This window comes from Nelumbo lutea, chromosome 1 (genome assembly GCF_056320005.1).
Source record: "Nelumbo lutea isolate HS-2025 chromosome 1, American lotus-T2T, whole genome shotgun sequence".
NCBI lineage: Eukaryota > Viridiplantae > Streptophyta > Magnoliopsida > Proteales > Nelumbonaceae > Nelumbo > Nelumbo lutea.
The window spans coordinates 5919856-5939266 of record NC_142684.1 but is presented as its reverse complement, the minus strand read 5'-3'; the positions used below and the strand labels follow the sequence as shown (position 1 = coordinate 5939266).

The 19411-nt window shown below is 31.8% G+C and overlaps 1 protein-coding gene across 1 annotated transcript; it reads left to right on the top strand.

The window, feature by feature from the left end:
• The first annotated feature begins 1109 nt into the window (after nt 1-1109).
• Nucleotides 1110-7220, top strand: LOC148873319 (disease resistance protein RFL1-like). The gene is given in 3 exon segments (XM_088944305.1): nt 1110-1357; nt 4853-6096; nt 6098-7220. Coding segments are annotated over 2 exon segments (2280 nt in total). The 5' UTR covers nt 1110-1357; nt 4853-4863; the 3' UTR covers nt 7145-7220.
• Nucleotides 7221-19411: the final 12191 nt, after the last annotated feature.

The following is a 19411-nucleotide window of genomic DNA, read 5'->3' as shown; positions in this document are numbered from 1 at the left end:
TTTTATACTAACATAAATAAGGATGCGATCAAATCGGATTCAGCAAAATCTAAAAATCCAAATCGACTAAAAAAAGTTAAAACCCAAATTTGATCCGAAATCCAATTGAATTTGTGGCACTCAAATTGGATTTAGGTTAAACCCAAGTCATTCTCATTTTTTAAAATAATATAAATTAATATAAGAATGAAATTTTAAATTTATTGTACAAATAACGCTGCAATCGAATTGGAGTGACTAAATTCGAAGCCAACCTGACTAAACAAGTCTAAATTGAAGAAAACATTTTCAATATTTTTTTTTTCATTTAAGCCTCCATTTATGAAGAGGCCATTTACCCAGATAATTGCACTTACCCAATTCTTTTTTATTAAGTTTACCCAGATAAATAAGGCTTCTCAACTTTTCCATGTTCTTTGGTTTCACCCACTTTTCCTGGGTAAGTGTTTTTTTTTTTTTTTATCTTTTGTCATTTTTTACCTTTAGGCCCAAGTCCATGTTTTTTGGATTAAATTATTTTAAGAGAATGTTTAATGGGTGTTTTTACGTGATTGTAATTTGAGAATTTATTCTCCACTTGGGAGAACCAATTTTTCAAGTTGGAGAAGGGTAACAATTTCTGTGATACCCATGAAAAATGTAGATCCCAACTAAATCTAGAGGTGTAAATCAGGCCGTGTTATTTGCGGCCTGGCCTAACTTTGACCCGCTCTATAACCTGACCTGAGCCAAGACTTGATCGATAACCAACCCAGCCCGTGGCACAGCATGACATAATACGGACCCACACGGGCTTAGGCCGTGAGCCATACCGGGCCAATCCCTAAATTATCCTATGGAAAGGGCGGCATAGCCCACGGGTTGGTAATGCAAGGCCCGTTTTACACCTTTACCTAAATCGAGTCGGCCAATGGAAATTTCTCGCTGTTGCAACCCGCAAACGAATTAGGCCATAGCCCCTCACTAAGGTTCCTTTAATAATTTAGAAAATTTCTCATTTTACCACGTGGCGACGATCCATTGGTCCGAAATTTGAGCTCTAGTTTTGAACAACTGGCAGGTCCCATGTCTTGCACTCGCGATAATTTTTCGTCCGTTGACTCTGTTCTCTTTTGGAAGGCTATTGTCACTTGGGTTCGTGACTACAAGGAAGCTGGTTGCTTGACTTCAAGTATACAACGCGCAAGAGGAAGCTCCCATCTGCAGAAGAAGAAGGGGCATCTCTCCCTCTCATCGGAACTGGAAAGCAGAAACCGTCCAAGGTTTGCTTCTCAGAATATAATTTGGATCTTCCCTTGTCACTGAGCACTGACTGTGTGGTTGACGTGGTTTACAGTCTATCATCAGGATTAGCGGGGTACGTTCTACCATTTCTATCTTGTTGTAGCTCAGTATTAGTTCATTTGCAATAATGATTGAAGCTCCTATACATCTGTACAAGATACTCTTGAAATGTTAATTTCTCATCATGGAACTAAGGAAATTTTAAGGGAAAAAGTGTCATTAGCTTATCTTGCCCTTGAGTAGGAAATGTGAAATGGCTCCAAAACCAATTCTTCTATTTTACCATGTCATCTTGTTGTCTGGTATTTGCATGAGTTGTATTAGGAATTTAGGATCTTGCGTTATTTGGATTATGTTTCGAATTATCATGATTATTGTGCTATGGTGCAGCTTGGTCAGAAACCCCAGGTTGCAAACTGAGAAAGGTCGGGTATGGAGTGGGATTTAGGGGAAGGGCAATAGTCACACCAATTAGTTGAAGTAGTCACATCCTCTGAAGAAGTGATAAGACTTATACAACCAAGGTACAGAATTGCTTGGTGATACTGAAAATACTCCTATACAGTTCTATTAATTCAATCTTCTCTTTGAGTCTTTGATGAGAACAAGTAATTGGGGGTGCAATTTGGGTGGAGGGTTTTTGTCAAATTTTGAATGGGCCCAAAGTCCTGAGCCCGAATAGTATAAAATGCTAATTCGGGCCAACTCGATTTGCACCGGTAGAAGTACTTATCTTTATATAGGCAAAGCTATCTTACTAGAGAAGATAGGCAGCGTTAAATCTAAATCACTACCTCCTAAACATTCTATGTGGAAACTACAATTCTAGTTTCCCATTGCATTTGTTAACGTTGCAACTTTCTGGGGAGTGCTACCCCTCGGTTTGTGTAGCACACCAAGTTTTTTAAAAAAAAAAAACGTTTGCAACTTTCCTAGTTTTGAATTAATGCTACCACTTTCCAAGATCTCCTTCATCAACTACAAAACAAGGTTCATGCAACATGCATTTATTCTTTGTATGTATTAACTTTCAAATTATACTGCGTCAGTTGGTCATGCATCTAGGTTCTTGGTATGGGTCAGGCATGGTTTTGGATATAAATTGATATGGGTATACGGATCATGGACATATGTTTGGAGAGCAGTATAGGCCTGGCTATGGGTTTGGTCTTCGTTACGGTATTGGGCTTTGGTATGAGCTTGAGTTTGGTATGAATCTTAGCATAGGTAGTGGACAGGTTTAAAAGGCCAAATAAAGGTCTGATGCTCTAATTATAGGCTTGCTTAAGGACTAGTTTGTGAGCCTGAACCCAACCTTTTTTAGGGGTTAAGGTGCTGGTATGCTCCTGCATTACCCTACCTTATCAAAAAGAGCAGTGCTTACTTTCCATTATGCTACAATGCGTATGCTAGGGGAAGGGGAAGAGCTAACAAAGGGAAGAGAATTTAAAGAGGTTTATCGTCAGCTTTTTAAATTAGTCTAACGATACATGCATGGTCTGTTTGAATAGCTGTTTTTTCTTCCTTATCTGGTTCTCAGTTAGGTAATACCAGATTTTTTCTTGGTTGCTTGTACAGAATTTGGTTTAGGGCGGCTTGGTTGGAGTTTTGGTGCCTTTTTGTACTGTGGCTGGTATGGGTTGTTGAAAAGACTTGATCCTTTTTGAGTTCACTGCTTCCTTTTCTTTTATTGTGGAGTTTTGACCTGTATACTTCTTGTATACATGTTTTCAGTTTCTATTTAGTTGCCATCTACTTAAAAAATGCTTTGATGTCCTTTTATAGTAGAACATCTATTGAAGGATATAAGGAAAGTATACAAGACATATACTGGCTTTCTGTCCCAAGCAAAACAAAGGAGAAAAGCTGAGAGAATGGATACCAAGAAAAGGAGCAGCAAATAGAGCAGAAAAGATGCCCCCTACCAAACCTACACCCTATACAAAGTGTTCAAACACATCAGCTTCAACTACTAAAACTGAAAAAACAACACCTTGCCAAACTACCAACATGTTGAAGATGACAAAACAAAAATATACCTTACTAACTCAAACAATCTCATCCATTGTCCCCCACAATCTCTCTAAACAACAAGGCCATCTATTCACATCCTAACCCCCACAGCCCACTACCATCCAGATTTCACCAGTCATTTCTTGCCTCTACACAACCTTGCTCTCTAATGTCTTTTGATTACCACCTCCCACTTGATTAATGTAGAGTCTCTCTTCTACCATTAGCCTCTCTATCTTTTTGTTATAGTTATGTGAAGAAAGAATAACTCCTTGCCCCCCCCCCCCCAATGGTGTCAACTGGGATTTCTAAGTCCAACTCAACCTTCTTATGGCAGATGCTAGGCATCATGGGATCTCTTAAATCACATAAAGGACAAGACACAACAACCCTCAACTCCCTGCATTTGCAGTTTTGAACAAGATCCCTGTCTATGATTTGTTATCTTGTGATTTGACATCTCTGTTATGGACAATGCCTCTGATGCTAACATTAACCCTATTGAATTTATCTGGGATTCTTCCACATCATCAGTACTCACTAAAGATGAACTAATCTTGGCATCTTCACCACCAGCACACTCTTCCTCCAACTCAGAAATCACCAGATATGGTTTGTAAGTTCTCTCAGCTGTCAAGATCTCACCACCAGCCGGACTGAACCCTTCAACGTCCTCTGCCTCCAACTAGCTGATCAATATGATCAAGGCCCATCATCAAACTTACCCTCATCATTCAGAAACACTCTCTTGTCTGACTCAATGTGATCTAAGCCCTAGCACTCTCCATTTGAAGCAGAGCTAAAGGGAACTTATAACAGAATGTCTACTACCCTTTAGCTCTTGTATCAGTTGCCTATGTTTTTGAAAAGGAAACCACACACATTTGCAAAACCCCCTTAATATATGTATTATTTGACTATACAGATTTTAGTTATTCGGTCTGTATGTTATTTTTCCCTTCATTATTGGGCTTAACTCAGGCCCAGTTTATTTCTTATGTTGGCACCTTATTCTCTTTATTATAAAGAGAAAGGAGGATAAATTCTGTCTCTAGATTATTGAATTCACGGGATCACACCAGAGCTTACTGTAGTCTGTTAAAGAATTTCTAAGTGACTGGATTATTAGGATCCTTCAAATTAGATGACCTTTGATGTAGAAAATCTTACAGGTGGCAGCCAATGATGGTACTGGTTGATAGGAATTTAAAGGTACCCCTATCTGTTTAAAATGAACATTATTGATCTTTTAAGATATATATATTTAACAATGAAAAGAGTATTTGATTGTTTGGATGTTAATAATCATCCAGATGTTGCTTTTTTTTGTGTTTCTCTCTTTTCAGGTAGACATCTATTTGCTGGTCGACCAACTAGTTTCTTAAATTTTCTGGCTTTGTATCTTGTTTCATTTTTATTTTCTTAACACAGAAAGAGTTGAGTCATTTAGTTTTATTTTTGTTGTTATGGTGAGCAGTTCAGTTACTTCTCATTACAGAAATAAAAAAAAAAAGAACCATTTTCTTTACATTTTACTGTTTCTTTGGTTTTGCAGAATACATAAAGATGGATGCTGCAATAGCTGGAAGTGCCACTTCTCCAGCTTTAGAAGCTGGAAAAAATGTTTTTCAGTATATTATTCACCAATTTGGTCATGTCAAAAACATTGACAAGAATTTCCGCAAACTTGAAGACAAAGCAAGTGACCTTTTTAATAGGAGAGATGATGTAAAGCATGATATCAGTACAAATGCAGTTCAAAAGATTCCTACAAAAGAATGTGAAGCCTGGCTTAAGAAAGTGGAGGATGTTGAAAAGCAAGTTAGCATTTTAAAGAAAAGATATGATAAGGCCCGTAAATGTCTATGTGGATGGTGTCCATTTTGGTCGCTCTTCAAACTCAGCAAAGATCTTGGAAATATGGTAAACAATCTTAATGTTCTAAAAATTGAAGGCATCCTTGGAAATGGCGTACTGACTGAGAGAGAAAGGAGAACAGTTGAGAAGAAGCATGTGCAAAGTGTACAAGATATACCATCACATGATGGGGTCCTTCAGGAGATATTGGAATACCTAAGAGATGAAAGCATAAAAAGAATTGGAATTTGGGGAATGCCAGGAGTTGGAAAAACCACAATAATGAAAAACTTGAATGATGCTGGAGACCTAAACAAAATGTTTGACATTGTTATTTGGGTGACCGTATCAAAAGAGTCAGGTGTAAGAGAATTTCAATTGCAAAAGGAAGTTGTGCAACGGTTAAAATTACATGTGGAAGGCAGCATTGATCAAGTTGCAACAATTATTTCTGAAGAATTGCAGGCCAAGAAGTATTTGTTGCTTCTTGATGAGGTCACTTCAGTGGTAAATTTACATGATATAGGCATCCGGAAAAACCATAGTGGTGGCAAGGTGGTATTGGCAACTAGAAACAAAAATGTTTGTCATAAAATGGAAACCGATGAAGAAATTAAGGTACAGAGATTGTCTGAGGATGATGCATGGAAGATGTTTAGGGAAAAAGTGGGTAGTGAAATTGTTGATCATCCAGACATGGAACCATTGGCTAAATTGTTGGTTAAGGAGTGTGGTGGACTACCACAGATGATTTCGGTTGTAGCAGTTATCTTGAGGAAAAATAACAATCAAGATTTATGGAGGCATACATTAAGGCAATTGCAATGTCCAAGTTTCTCTAAGATGGAGCATTGGGAAGAGGTACTCAAGACCTTCAAACTTGGTTATGAACAGTTAAGTGATGATGATAGAAGGAATTGCCTTCTATATGAAGCACTGTATCGCATCCTTCACTAGTATTGCCAATCACAATCATACAAATGGGAACTCGAACAGGGTGATGATTCCTCAAAATGTATTCTCAAAGCTTTCTTTGTTGGAAGAATTGAAAATCAATGTGGATCCTCATATAGTAAATGTTGTTGCAAAGGAAGTGGCCAATTTGAAGCAATTAAGTACCCTCTTTTTCTCCTTTCCAAGAATGGAGGATCTTGAGATTTTCATTAAAAATAGCACATCATGGAAGAATAATAATTTCAGATCATTCAAATTTCATGTGGGTGCTTACAATGACAAGCATGACAGTAGCACAGAATATCCAATGGAGCGGCGTTTGATATTTTCAGCTGGAGAAGGAACTCCTGTTGCAGTTTTGAAGGTTCTTAGTCAAGCCTATGCATTTGAACTAGTTAGTCATAAAAGTATTCATAAATTATCAGATTTTGGCATAGAGAGATTGAACAGGTTGAAAATGTGTCTCATTAAGGAATGCAACAATATGGAAAGCTTGATTGATGACAATGTAGCCACAAATAGTGCACTTCCTTTCCTGGAGAAATTATACTTGATTAACCTCCCAAAATTGGAGAAAATTTGCGAAGGTTCTATGCAATCAAAAACTCTTACAAGGTTGACAACTTTGGTACTAAATGAATGTCCAAGGTTAAAGAAGATCTTCTCGGGAAACATGATTTCAAAACTCTCTGAGTTACAAAATTTGAGAATAGAGAATTGTTCTGTGATTGAAGAGATTATTGTTGAAGCAGAGAACCAAATACTAGAGTCCAATGCACTACTTCCAAAGTTGAAGAATTTACAACTTTTTGATCTACCCAAGTTGACTAGAATTTGTCAAGATATTACATTGGATTGGCCATCTCTAGAAAGAATTGAGATCAAAAGGTGCATGCAATTGAAGAATTTACCCTTGAGTGGTGACAATGCATCTAAGCTAAAGCTGATTGAAGGGAGTGAAGATTGGTGGAAAACATTGATGTGGCAAGATGATGGTATAAAAGGACAACTACGACCTTTTTGTCACTTCATTTGAGAGGTAAGGAACTTGTAATAGCTGAAGTTGTTTAAGGGGATTCCTAATAAAACTCATGAATCTGCGTGTTTTTTTTTTTTTTTGGTGCATTTGTGCATTTCATGGACTTGGTAATTGTAATCAATTTTAATATTTGTAACTCGTGTTTCACATTGTCTTTGAGCTTGCTCTAAATAAAGGCATAAAGGTCTAATGTCTAAATGTAATCATGTTACCTTGATATTTATCCATATACCTATAATAAAAAGAACAGTTTCACATTCTTTGTTACAAGATCTTTCATTCATGGTTATATTTTTTCATTTCAAATTTGCCGCAATGAGTTTTTCTATTTATAATTATGTCATGCCTGTCCTTCTACCGTTTAAATTTTTATTTATTTCATTTCTATGATTCTCAAGCTGGAATTTCTCTTGGGTGTTTTTGTTATTTGATTCGAACATTTAATGCAAATGTACGGTCTTGAAAACATGCAATAATTTTGCTATTAAATATAATATTTTATTAATAGGCTTTAGGTATGCACATGTTTTGCATCTGGCAATTTTTTGTGATGATGACGATGATATTAACAAATAATATGTTCCAAAATTTTTACAATTTTTTTATATTTCTATATCTATAAAAATTATTTTTATTTGTCACACTATGATGAATATTTGATATTAGAGATGCGTCCAAATGGTTTCTATGAATTTTTTTATATTTAATATACTTTTTTGTGATTTCATCTTTTGTTTTAAATGTTTATTATTATTTAACTATGATATCAAAAGTTGAACAGTTAACTCTCCATCAAAAACAATGAAACAACTCTACTTTTGGGTTATTTTTAAATTTTTATTTTATTTCTATCACCAATAAAACAATTATTCTTTATCACACTCATTTTTCTTTAATATGGTTAATTAATACAAGATTCAATGAAATAGTGAGAGTTAATACATTGAATATAAGACTTAATGAGAGAGATTTAAATGAGGAGATAAGTGGTTGCTCTCTCTCTCTCTCTCTCTCTCTCTCTCTCTCTCTATATATATATATATATATATATATATATAAACAAGGTCTTAAATTTTCTATTCATAAATGTTGTTCATTTGGCTTATTGTTTCAATTAAAGTTTTTTATTAAAATAAAAATTTGCCCCATGATAGCTCAATATCAAGGGGTAAATCATGTCCAATGAAAATTCCTAAAAATAAGATCCATTCACACTTTTATAAGTAACTAGTAATTAAGCACATACGTTGCACGTGAGAAAATTTTCTTCATATTAATTACTTGAATTTAAGATATATCATAATTAAGATAGAAATTGAAAATTAACAAAAGTAACAATATGATTAAAAATAAACCTAAATATTTATTATTCAAGTAGGACATCATGGGTTTCTTTGAAAAGTTAGACCGTTAACCCACTATATAGATAAGAAAATAGCTTTGCTTTTGAATTAGTTTAAAATTAGGGAAAAGTATAGTCGGAGCCGGTTGTACATTTAAAATTAGGTTACAAGTTGGTTTATAAACCGACAAAACTCTAATAATTGGCTTTACATTTTAAATTATAAAAACCTTTGCCATGTCATCGGAGGTGTGGCTGTTGCCAACATGAGACTCTTAATCCACGTTGGACACAACAAAAAGCTTATACTGAAATTTCCCTTTAATGTTGGGTGATTGAAAAATAAAAAAAGGGTTTTTAGTTTCTCTCTCTCTCACACACACACAATCTCCCTCACACTCTCTTATTCACAATCATCTTTATTTGCTCAACGACTATGTGATTTGAAAATAAATAAAAATAGTTTTTGATTTTTTGTATTTACGTTCTCTATATCAATTTATCTCATTCTCTTTCTTGGTTTATCTCTCTTTTCCCTTAATTTCTATTGTTCTCCCTCAATTTCTCTCCCGCTCCCTCTCTCATTTTCTTAATGTTCTTACACACTTATATGGTATTAATTATATCGTATAAAAGAACATGAGACCAACCTGGTATGGTTCAAAAATCACTATACCAATTTGATAAAAATTTATAGGAAACTCTTGAGTATGAAATTTACACCAACTGGAGAATGATAGAGAGAGAAAGAGAGAAGCTTTGATTTGGCTACAGTTTGAAGCTGAGAGAGTGGGAGAGACAAAGGGAGCAGAAGATTGAGAGATGAATGTGAGAGTAGAGAGAAGGGAGGGAGATCGAGAGACAGAGAGAGTGGGAGAGAAACCGGAAACTTATTTTTGGTATAGGCCTTTTTTTGTATCCAACATGAAAGAGAGAAGTTTTGATTTGGCTACAGTTTGAAGCTGAGAGAGTGGGAGAGACAAAGGGAGCAGGAGATTGAGAGATGAATGTGAGAGTAGAGAGAAGGGAGGGAGATCGAGAGACAGGGAGAGTGTGAGAGAAATTGAAAACTTATTTTTGGTATAGGCCTTTTTTTGTATCCAACATGGACTAATAGTTCCGTATTGGCAATAGCTAGACAAGCCTCCGATGATATGGCGGGGGATTTTTATAATTTAAAATGTAGAGTTGGTTGTCAAAATTTTGTTGGTTTCTAGACCAACATGAAACTAATTTTAAATGTACAATTGACTTTGACTATAATTTTTCCTTTAAATTATATATTTTATTTATATTATATAAAATATTTTTTACTCATCACACTAAATTTTTGTTTGTCTATTGCATCACTTGGCTTTACATTTTAAATCATAAAAACCTTTGCCATGTCATCGGAGGCTTATGTGGTTGTTGCCAACATGAGACTCTTAATCCACGTTGGATATAACAAAAAGCTTATACTGAAATTTCCTTTTAATGTTGGGTGATTGGAAAATAAAAAGAAAAGGGTTTTTAGTTTCTCTTTCTCTCACACACACAATCTCCCTCACACTCTCTCATTCACAATCATCTTTATTTGCTTAACGACTATGCGATTTAAAAATAAATAAAAATGGTTTTTGGTTTTTATATTTACGTTCTCTATATCAATCTTTCTCATTCTCTTTCTTGGTTGATCTCTCTTTTCCCTTAATTTCTATTGTTCTCTCTTAATTTCTCTTCCACTCCCTCTCTCATTTTCTTAATGTTCTTACACACTTATATGGTATTAATTAGATCATATAAAAGAACATGGGACCAACTTAGTATGGTTCAAAAATCATTACACCAATTTGATAGAAATTTATAAGAAACTCTTGAGTATGAAATTTACACCAATTGGAGAATGATAGAGACTGAGGGAGAATGATAGAGAGAGAAAGAGAGAAGTTTTGATTTGGCTACAGTTTGAAGCTGAGAGAGTGGAAGAGACAAAGGGAGTAGGAGATTGAGAGATGAATGTGAGAATAGAGAGAAGGGAGGGAGATCGAGAGATGAAGGGAGTGGGAGAGAAATTGAAAACTTATTTTTGGTATAGGCTTTTTGTTGCATCCAACATGGACTAATAGTTTCGTGTTGGCAATAGCCAGACAAGCCTCCGATGATATGGCGGGGGATTTTTATAATTTGAAATTTAGAGTCAGTTGTCAAAATTGTGTTGGTTTTTGGACCAACCTGCAAACTAATTTTAAATGTACAATTGACTTTGATTATAATTTTTCCTTTAAATTATATATTTTATTTACATTATATAAAATATTTTTTACTCATCACACTAAATTTTTGTTTGTCTATTGTATCATTTGACTCAAACCACTAACCTTCAATCTAAAAAGAAAAATAGTTTGATTTCTAGGTTGATATTAAATTTTGTATTACATTTCAATCATTGATAAAATTATTTCTTATGTATATAACTTATTCTTATTCAATATAATGAATGCATAATATTAGGGATGTACCCCATATTTATTTTTTATAAATATATAACATTAGATATGTGCTCAAGATTTTTTATATCTTTTTTTATTTTTGTGATTCTTTGTATTTTCTATTATTAAAAATTTTATTCTTTGACTATGAAATCATTTCATTTCTAGGTAGATTTTGAATTTGGCATTCTATTTTCATCATTAATAAAAATGCTTCCTACATTTCATATAGTTATTTATTTTCACTTTTTATTATTTAATTATGACATTATTTATTAATCCATTTGATCCCAAATGGTTGAATTGCTTGCTCACCACCGGGAGGGAAGAAAATGGTATTGTTTTCAAATTACATTTCAAAATATTTATTTGTATACTATTAAAATTAATATTGTAGATTTAATTATAAGAATTTAATGATAAGAAAAATATATATTAAATATAGCATTTAATGAGAGAGAATAGGAAAACATTTTTATTTCCAATTGGTTTTAAAATTTACATTCCATTCCCATCATTAATAAAAACATTTGTTATTATTTAATATGCATATTAAAAATGTTTCTAATTTTTTAATTTCTATTTCTTCATTTTATCTATTTTTAATTTTATTATTTAATCATGGCAACATGGATTAACCCATTTGACCCAAAATGATTTAATTTCTTACTACCACCTATATGTACACACTACTTTTGCTAGGTAGATTTTAAAAGTATAATCTTTTATGTTATTAGAATTATTAATTTATTAAGTATGGATTCAATTAATAAAACTTAATGATGAGAATAAACAAAAATGACTTATATGAATGCAAATTAATAACTTAAATGTTAGATTTAATGAGAGAGAATTGAATGCATTGAATATCTTTAAATTACCTCTTTCCTACTCATTTAATATCAATAACCGGTTACCCTATTTACCCACATTTTTATTAATAGATTTAAATCTAGATGGGTAAATTTTGTCCTTAGAAAATTCCAAAAAAATTCTTGAGGTCATTCGTGCTTTTCAATGTAGTATAGATATAGATATGTGAATTCTCTCCATTAATGTATAAACTCCTCCTCCCTAACCCTTTCTCCTCTTTAAATGTCAATATAATATTTTATTAATAAACTTTAGCTCCCCCCTCTCCTTCCCATATCTCCTCTTTAAATGTCAATTTATAATATTTTACTAGCGGGAACCTGTGTGATGCATAGTCCATGTGTCTCTCCTTTGAGAGAAGCTATTTATCTATTTTTTCCATTTTTACTTTTCTTCTTATTTTCTTTTGTTTTAAAAATATAAAACAGTAAGCATTGCTTATATTGATTAGATTAACAAAGTTGCATATTATTAGAGAGAGACCTTTGGGTTTTCTAAGGCCTCTTATTTTAATGCATGTTATTATTACATTTAAGAGAGAGAAAGAAGGAGAGAATAGTAATAATATAAATCAAGGTTTTTAAAATTGAATTGGACAATGAACCGGTTAAAGGTCCAGTTCCTGGGTCGAACGTTTCAACTGTTTGAACCGAACAAACCACCCGTTCTAACAAAAAATAAAAAATAAAAAAAAATGGCCAAAACTGTTGTACAATTCAAATGGTTTGACCAATTGGGTCAATGGTTTGTTGACCAAATCAATAGCTTTTGATGAAATAATAGTTATGGGGTAAAACGGAACTGGTCACCTGATTAGTTTCCGATTTTTTCGGTTCGTCCCAATTTTAAAAACCATGACATAAATCAAATAATATAAATAGGTTGAGGTTAAACAATAAAAAATTATTAATTTAAAATTTCACTAAACTTTCACTAAAAATAAATATTCACAAAATGTAGTAAATATTAAAAATGTGTTTCAATTCTAGTTAAAAGTTCAACTTAATAAACGCTAATAAAAACAAGAAATTTAAATATAAAAAATATTAGGTGATAGTTTTAATAATATTATTAGATAACTCTTGAGTTAAGACCTTAATAAACACTAATTAAAAATATTAATTGATAGCTTTAAAATACCAACAATTAATTAAAAATCCAAAAAATTCTAAAAAACCTAAACATAATTAAAATACTAAAAATAATTAAAAATATTGAAAATGAACAATATTTTATATTAAGGCTATTTACTGAAAATAATTAAAAAGTACAATTAATAGTATTTTATTATTAAAAATACCATAAAAATATTAAAAAATACCCAAGCCAAAAATTATTGAAAGTTAGTTGTGTTTCTATTAACTATGGTATTCTTTTATTCATTTAATTTATTTTTATTGAAAGCAAATGCAAATTAAATTTGTAGTTACTAATACGCAAATATAAATGATGAAAATATTGAAAATTATTGAAAAATATGCAGAAATTACTAAATAGTAATGAAAAAACACCAAAAATTAATTAAAAATCTAGAAATTATGAAAAACCTAAAGCTTGAGTAAAATTCTAAAAAATAATTAAAAATTTAAGTTAATTGTATTTTGTTGCAAAAAATCTGAATAATAATGAAAAAATAATGTATTTTAATTAATAATAATATAATTAACCATAATTATTTTTAAACTGTAATTAACAGTAATTATAATTTAAGCTATAAATAGTTGAAATTTACATTTAATTATCAAAAAATTACATTTAATTAATTTCAGCCAAGAAATTAGCAATATTTCTAAAAATATGATAATTTCCAGAAATTACTATATTGTAAATAAATACATTAATTTAATAATTGTAATATTTTATAGCTAATAATATTTTAATAATTAATAATAAAAAGTTAGAAATCATTTATAACTTAACATAATCCTATTACATCTATAAATTTACAATCCCAAGCAATTATTTTCTTTTGAGTTAGGTCTAGCTAAAATATGCACCATGTCCACATATTATCAGGGATAATCAGAAATGGTGGATTTAGCAAATGGGGCCCAAGCTAAACAACCCCCTAATAAGTTCAACTTGGAAGTTATATGCATATATGGTAAATATTATTATATAATATTTAAACAACACATTTTATATTAATATATATAGAAATGTTATATTTTTTATACTAGACTAGAATTAAATAAAAATTTTAATTATAAAAAATTATATTTTTATAATTAATACGGGCCTCTTTATCAACAAAAAATATGCAAGCCCAAGCCTAAGCCTAGCTCGACCATCAGGCCTAAATCTTGAACTCGAACCCAACCTTCATATAAAGCCCGATGCTCAAGCTTGAGCCCGAAGCTTGATTTGTACATAAGATGTCATATTTTCAGTATACCTTTATAAACTAATATTATATTAATTGAATAATATATATTTATTTATTATATATAATATAAGTATTTATTTATATATATAATAGTATCGGACTAGTGTTATTTGAGAAAGCCCCGAGCTCGAACCCACGAACCTAAAATTTTGTCCAAACATAAAATTTGATAAAGCCAAGCCGTTTGGCTATTTGGCCTATGACTAGGATAATTGTATATATATCGGTGGTCTTCAAGCTCTTTGGGTCCGATAGAAGCTAAGGATCGACCGACCTTGTGAGATTTCACGAGTCTTTTAAGAATGATAGGGCATAGAGAGCTAAGACAGAGAGAGGCTTGGTGATTAAAGGAAAACTTTTTAGAAAAAAACCTCCATTAATACTGGTTGACACCGGTATCAAAATTTCCTCATCTTGCTCTTCGCCATTAATACTGGCTAATACCGTCGCCACATAGAACACAACAGTCACCCAGAACACTCCCCAATTGAAAGTAAAAAGCGCAAATAAGCACGGAACATGCATCGCCAACACTACCCTTGTCGTGGCCACATCGAGGGAATTTCATTTCCTTCCAAATCAGACCCTCCTCTGCTTCACCACCACATCTAACAATAGAATCCTCCCAAATTTATCCTCAGCGGCCGCCGCCTCAACCAATAATGGCCTCGTTCCTCTATGTCTCAGTGGTGGCTGGTAATGACGGAGACGAAGAGGGCCCTCCTCCTCCCCACATTCTCCCCTCCTGATACTTTGAAGGCACGGAGACAGAGAGCCCCACCAAAAGCACGTACTGAAGATGGTTTGAGCAGTGTAGTTGGACGGACGGAGGGAGAAGAAAGATTGAATCTAGCATTGGATGATGCTGTTAACAGAGTCATGAACGGCTGTAAGTATGGTTGTATAGATGAGTAAGATTGAATTACAAATAATGGGGCTTTAATGCGTTTTAGTATAAGAAATAAAGAAACGGATTAAAGCATGATTCATGGCTAAGAGGGGGTCTCTTTCCAAAAACCCCAATTCATGCCAGACGTCTGTGTGTGAGAGAGAGAGAGAGGAGGAGGAGGAGGAGAGGAGCGAGCGAGAGACGTTTGTTTCATGGCAGAGCTGGAGCCTGGAGGTGAGAAAACAACACCAACGTGGCGATAAGGTGGTGCCACTTGACTTCGGTCCATGAAATCAAAAAGATAAATGTTTGAGTAGAGAAAAAAAGATGGCGAGAAGGGGTATTTTGGGTATAATATAATTTAAATGGATCAACATTGGCGTCATAAATAAAATAAAAACTATATAAAAATAGGTAAAATATAAATAATAAAAATTGAAAAACATATATGTAAATAATAAACAAGGTTCTAATATTATTTAGGGATATAATTTAAAATTGACAATGACATTTTCATGCTTCTCTTAAGTAAATTGTTAGTCTAGTTGGATTCTGAATTCAAGCTTCATAATACTTGGCTTAAAGTAGCTCGTGAGTGTAATTGACAAATAATAAAAAATTAAAAATTAATATATAGTTTTATAATATAAATAAATATTATTTTTTTGCAATATAAATAAATAAATATAGAGTTTCAGAATATATTTTTATTTATAATATTTTAATATTAATTTATTCATATTTTATAAGCAAGTTGGATCGTTTGAGTTTTATTAGGAAACTAAAAACTCATTCATCTCGACTAACCCAATAATGGATTTGATTTGGCCAAAAAGATTTAAAATAAAACTCGTTCATATCAAAACTTAACATTAATATGTAGATTATTATTATATTGTTCAAAACTTATAATTTAAATTTAAACTTAATTTTTGTAAATATTATCTTTTGCATTATTAATTGTACATATTCAAATATTCAAATATATTCAAATCATTGTACATATTCAATGATCAAGTGAGATTATGACCTTTATAACCATGAGTGCTTTTAAATCTTTCACATCCCCAAAATTATTTAGGGGTTTATTTCAAGACAAGTTTGATCTAGGTCGGTTCCACCAAGGCCAAGCAAGGTCAGTTCATCAAGTCGGTTTGGGTAGGGTAAGCACCTAAAACTGGTTTGGGTGGGGGTTAGTTCCAATAATTTGGAACTAGACCCTACCCTGTAACAGATTGGATAGGGCTAGTTTAAAGCTAATTTGAGGTTAATTCTATTTAGTTCCAAGTAGAACCTACCATTTACTCACCCTTAATTGAAACTTCCCAAAATGTGTGTAACTAGCTATGTTTTGTGAATAAGCAGTTTGAGAAATAAGCACAAACCTAGGCTATGTTTTGTGAATAAGTAGTTTGAGAAATAAGTACAAACCTAGGCTATGTTTCATAAGTGTTTACATTTAAGTACTTATTTGAATATGTACTTACTGCTATTTGGCGTGTCTTTTCCCATATCACTTATACTTATTTAAAGCACTTATGAGCATGGTTTTCAAAACTGGACTAGACTGGATGCTTAAGCCAAAAAAATCGAGAACGATCAGGTTCCAAAACTGGATTTTTGCAAAAAAAGTTGATTTGGTCAACAAACCGCTGACCCAGGCGGTTGAACTGTTCAAACCATTTGAACCATTCAACGGTTTTGACAATTTTTTATTTATTTTTATTTTTTTGTTAGAACGGGTCGTCTGTTCGGTTCGAATAGTGAGACCGTTCGACTTGCGAACCGGGCCCCTAATCGGTTTGTTGTCTAGGTCGGTTTTAAAAACCTTGCTTATGAGGGTTACATTGTTTAGTGAGCCACTTGACCAATAAGTACTTATTTTTTGTAGAAATGGCATTTTTAGCCCATACTTCATAAATGTATATAAATGTTGTATTTTTTTAATATTATTTTAAAATATGTTCATTTTAAATAATAAAAACAAATGATTAACAACAATAACAACAACAACAACAACAACAACAACAACAATAATAATAATAATAATAATAATAATAGATAAATAACAATAATAACAACAACAACAACAACAACAACAACAACAACAACAACAACAACAACAACAACAACAACAATAATAATAATAATAATAATAATAGATAAATAACAATAATAACAATAGCACCAATAATTTCACAAATTACTTTCAAAAAGCACTTTATGGAAGTGCTTTGGAAAAGTACTTTTACAAAATTATTTCAAGAAAGCACATTTGCAAAATTACTTTCATGAGGTACTTTTAGAAAATTACTATCAAAAAGTGCTTCATGGAATTAGTTTCATAAAAAAGCAATTTTTCGAAAGTACTTCCAAAAAAGTAATTTCACAGGAGTACTTTTTAAAAAGTACTTTGTGAGTATTTTCAAAGAGTAATTTCACAAAATTACTTTTTAAAAAGTACTTTTAGAAATTACTTTTACAAAATACTATCAATAAGTACTTACATAAAATTACTCTATAAAAAGTAATTTTCAAAAAAAACTACTACAAAAAGTACTTTTACAAAAGCACTTTCAAAGCTTTACCTATAATAGTAATAGTAATAGCAAGAACAACAACAACAATAACAAATATTGTTAATGAAGTTATAATATAATAGTTTTAAATTAATGATGATAATATCATTAACTATAATGATAGAAATAAATATTTCAATTATCTATTTTACTATTAACCAGAGCATTTTGTATAAATTAAAATTAATAATAATAATATTTCTGTTAACAACAAAAATATCAATATATTACTATTAATAGTATGTAGAATCAACATCATAAGTAAAAATAATGAAAATATCCCAAATTTTTTGTAAAAAAGGGTAATCGCATATTACTCATAATAATATGCAAAAAGGCAAATGATTCATATTTCACTATGAAAGCAAAAAAAAAAAAAAAAAATTAGAAATCAATTTACCTCGATTTGTCGGCACTCAGTAGTAGGATGTGTGTAGGTCATCCCAAACTCGGATCTATGCAAAAGAAAGGGCACAAATATGGTTTTAGATGAAAAAAAAATGGCAGAAGCAAGAAGAAATGACATGGGAACAATGAAGTAGGGGTGTATTCGAACTCAACTCGCCAAGGCATTACAAGGCTTGAGCTCAAGCTAGAACCTTGAGCTCGAGGACGACTCAACTCAAGCTTGACTTGAGAAAAATGCTTTATAAAGATTAAAATGTTTATATGTAAAAAATATTTTTATTTGATATTTTAAAATTTAAGAATTATAATAATTAGTTATTATTATATATAAAAATAAAAATATTATATATATATTATTATTAAAAATATATTATTATTATTATTGTTGTTGTTATTATTATTATTATTATTATTGTTATTATTATTATTATTATTATTATTATTATTATTATTATTATTATTATTATTATTATTATATGTATGCATGTATCGATGTATATATGTATGCATGTAGCTATTCAAGCTTGACTCGATTGATAAACAAGCTTGTTAATTGGGCTCGAGCTTGGTTGAAATCGAAATGAGCCAAGCTTTTCACGAGTAGAGCTCGAATAGCTCATGAAGAGCTTGGCTTGTGGCCAACCCTACAATGAAGGAATAAGGCAAAATGTGAAAAAACACCATACATAGGAGCAAAATCACAAACAAGAGCCATTGGTCACCCCTCTAGTACACTCTTAGACACAAGTCACCTACATGAATGGAGAAGATGATTGGGTTTTCTCCATTTGTAGGGGTAGTATTGGTATTTTGAAAAATGTTTAGGGTCAATCTTGTCCCATAAAAATTGAATAAGCATTATCTTGAAGTAATTAAAATAAGTAGTATTGGACTTGCTTATTTTTTAAACACTTGTTTTCAAAATTAGTACTTATTTCTGGCCTTTTTGCCAAACAGTAATGAATACTTATTTACCACTTATTGTGTGGTCCCACCACTTATTTTAAACACTTATTTTAAGTGATACCAAACATGGGTCTAGTCTTTTGACACTCAATGATCAATCTATTGTGCAAGAAGGGGAAATTCCAAGAAGCCACATTGATTCTAATACTTGGGGCATTGCAAAAACCATGATATAGATTGTGCTTTTGGGGTTTATGATCATATGATTAAGGTTGTGATCTGAATTTTGTGACATATTCTATTTTGATCAATGCACTTTGCAAATAAAATAGGTAGGTTAGATTTAGGTTTTAAAAAGAAAAGGGCAATGAAAAAAATAATAAAGGAAGTTCAAGTAGGTATTTTGATAA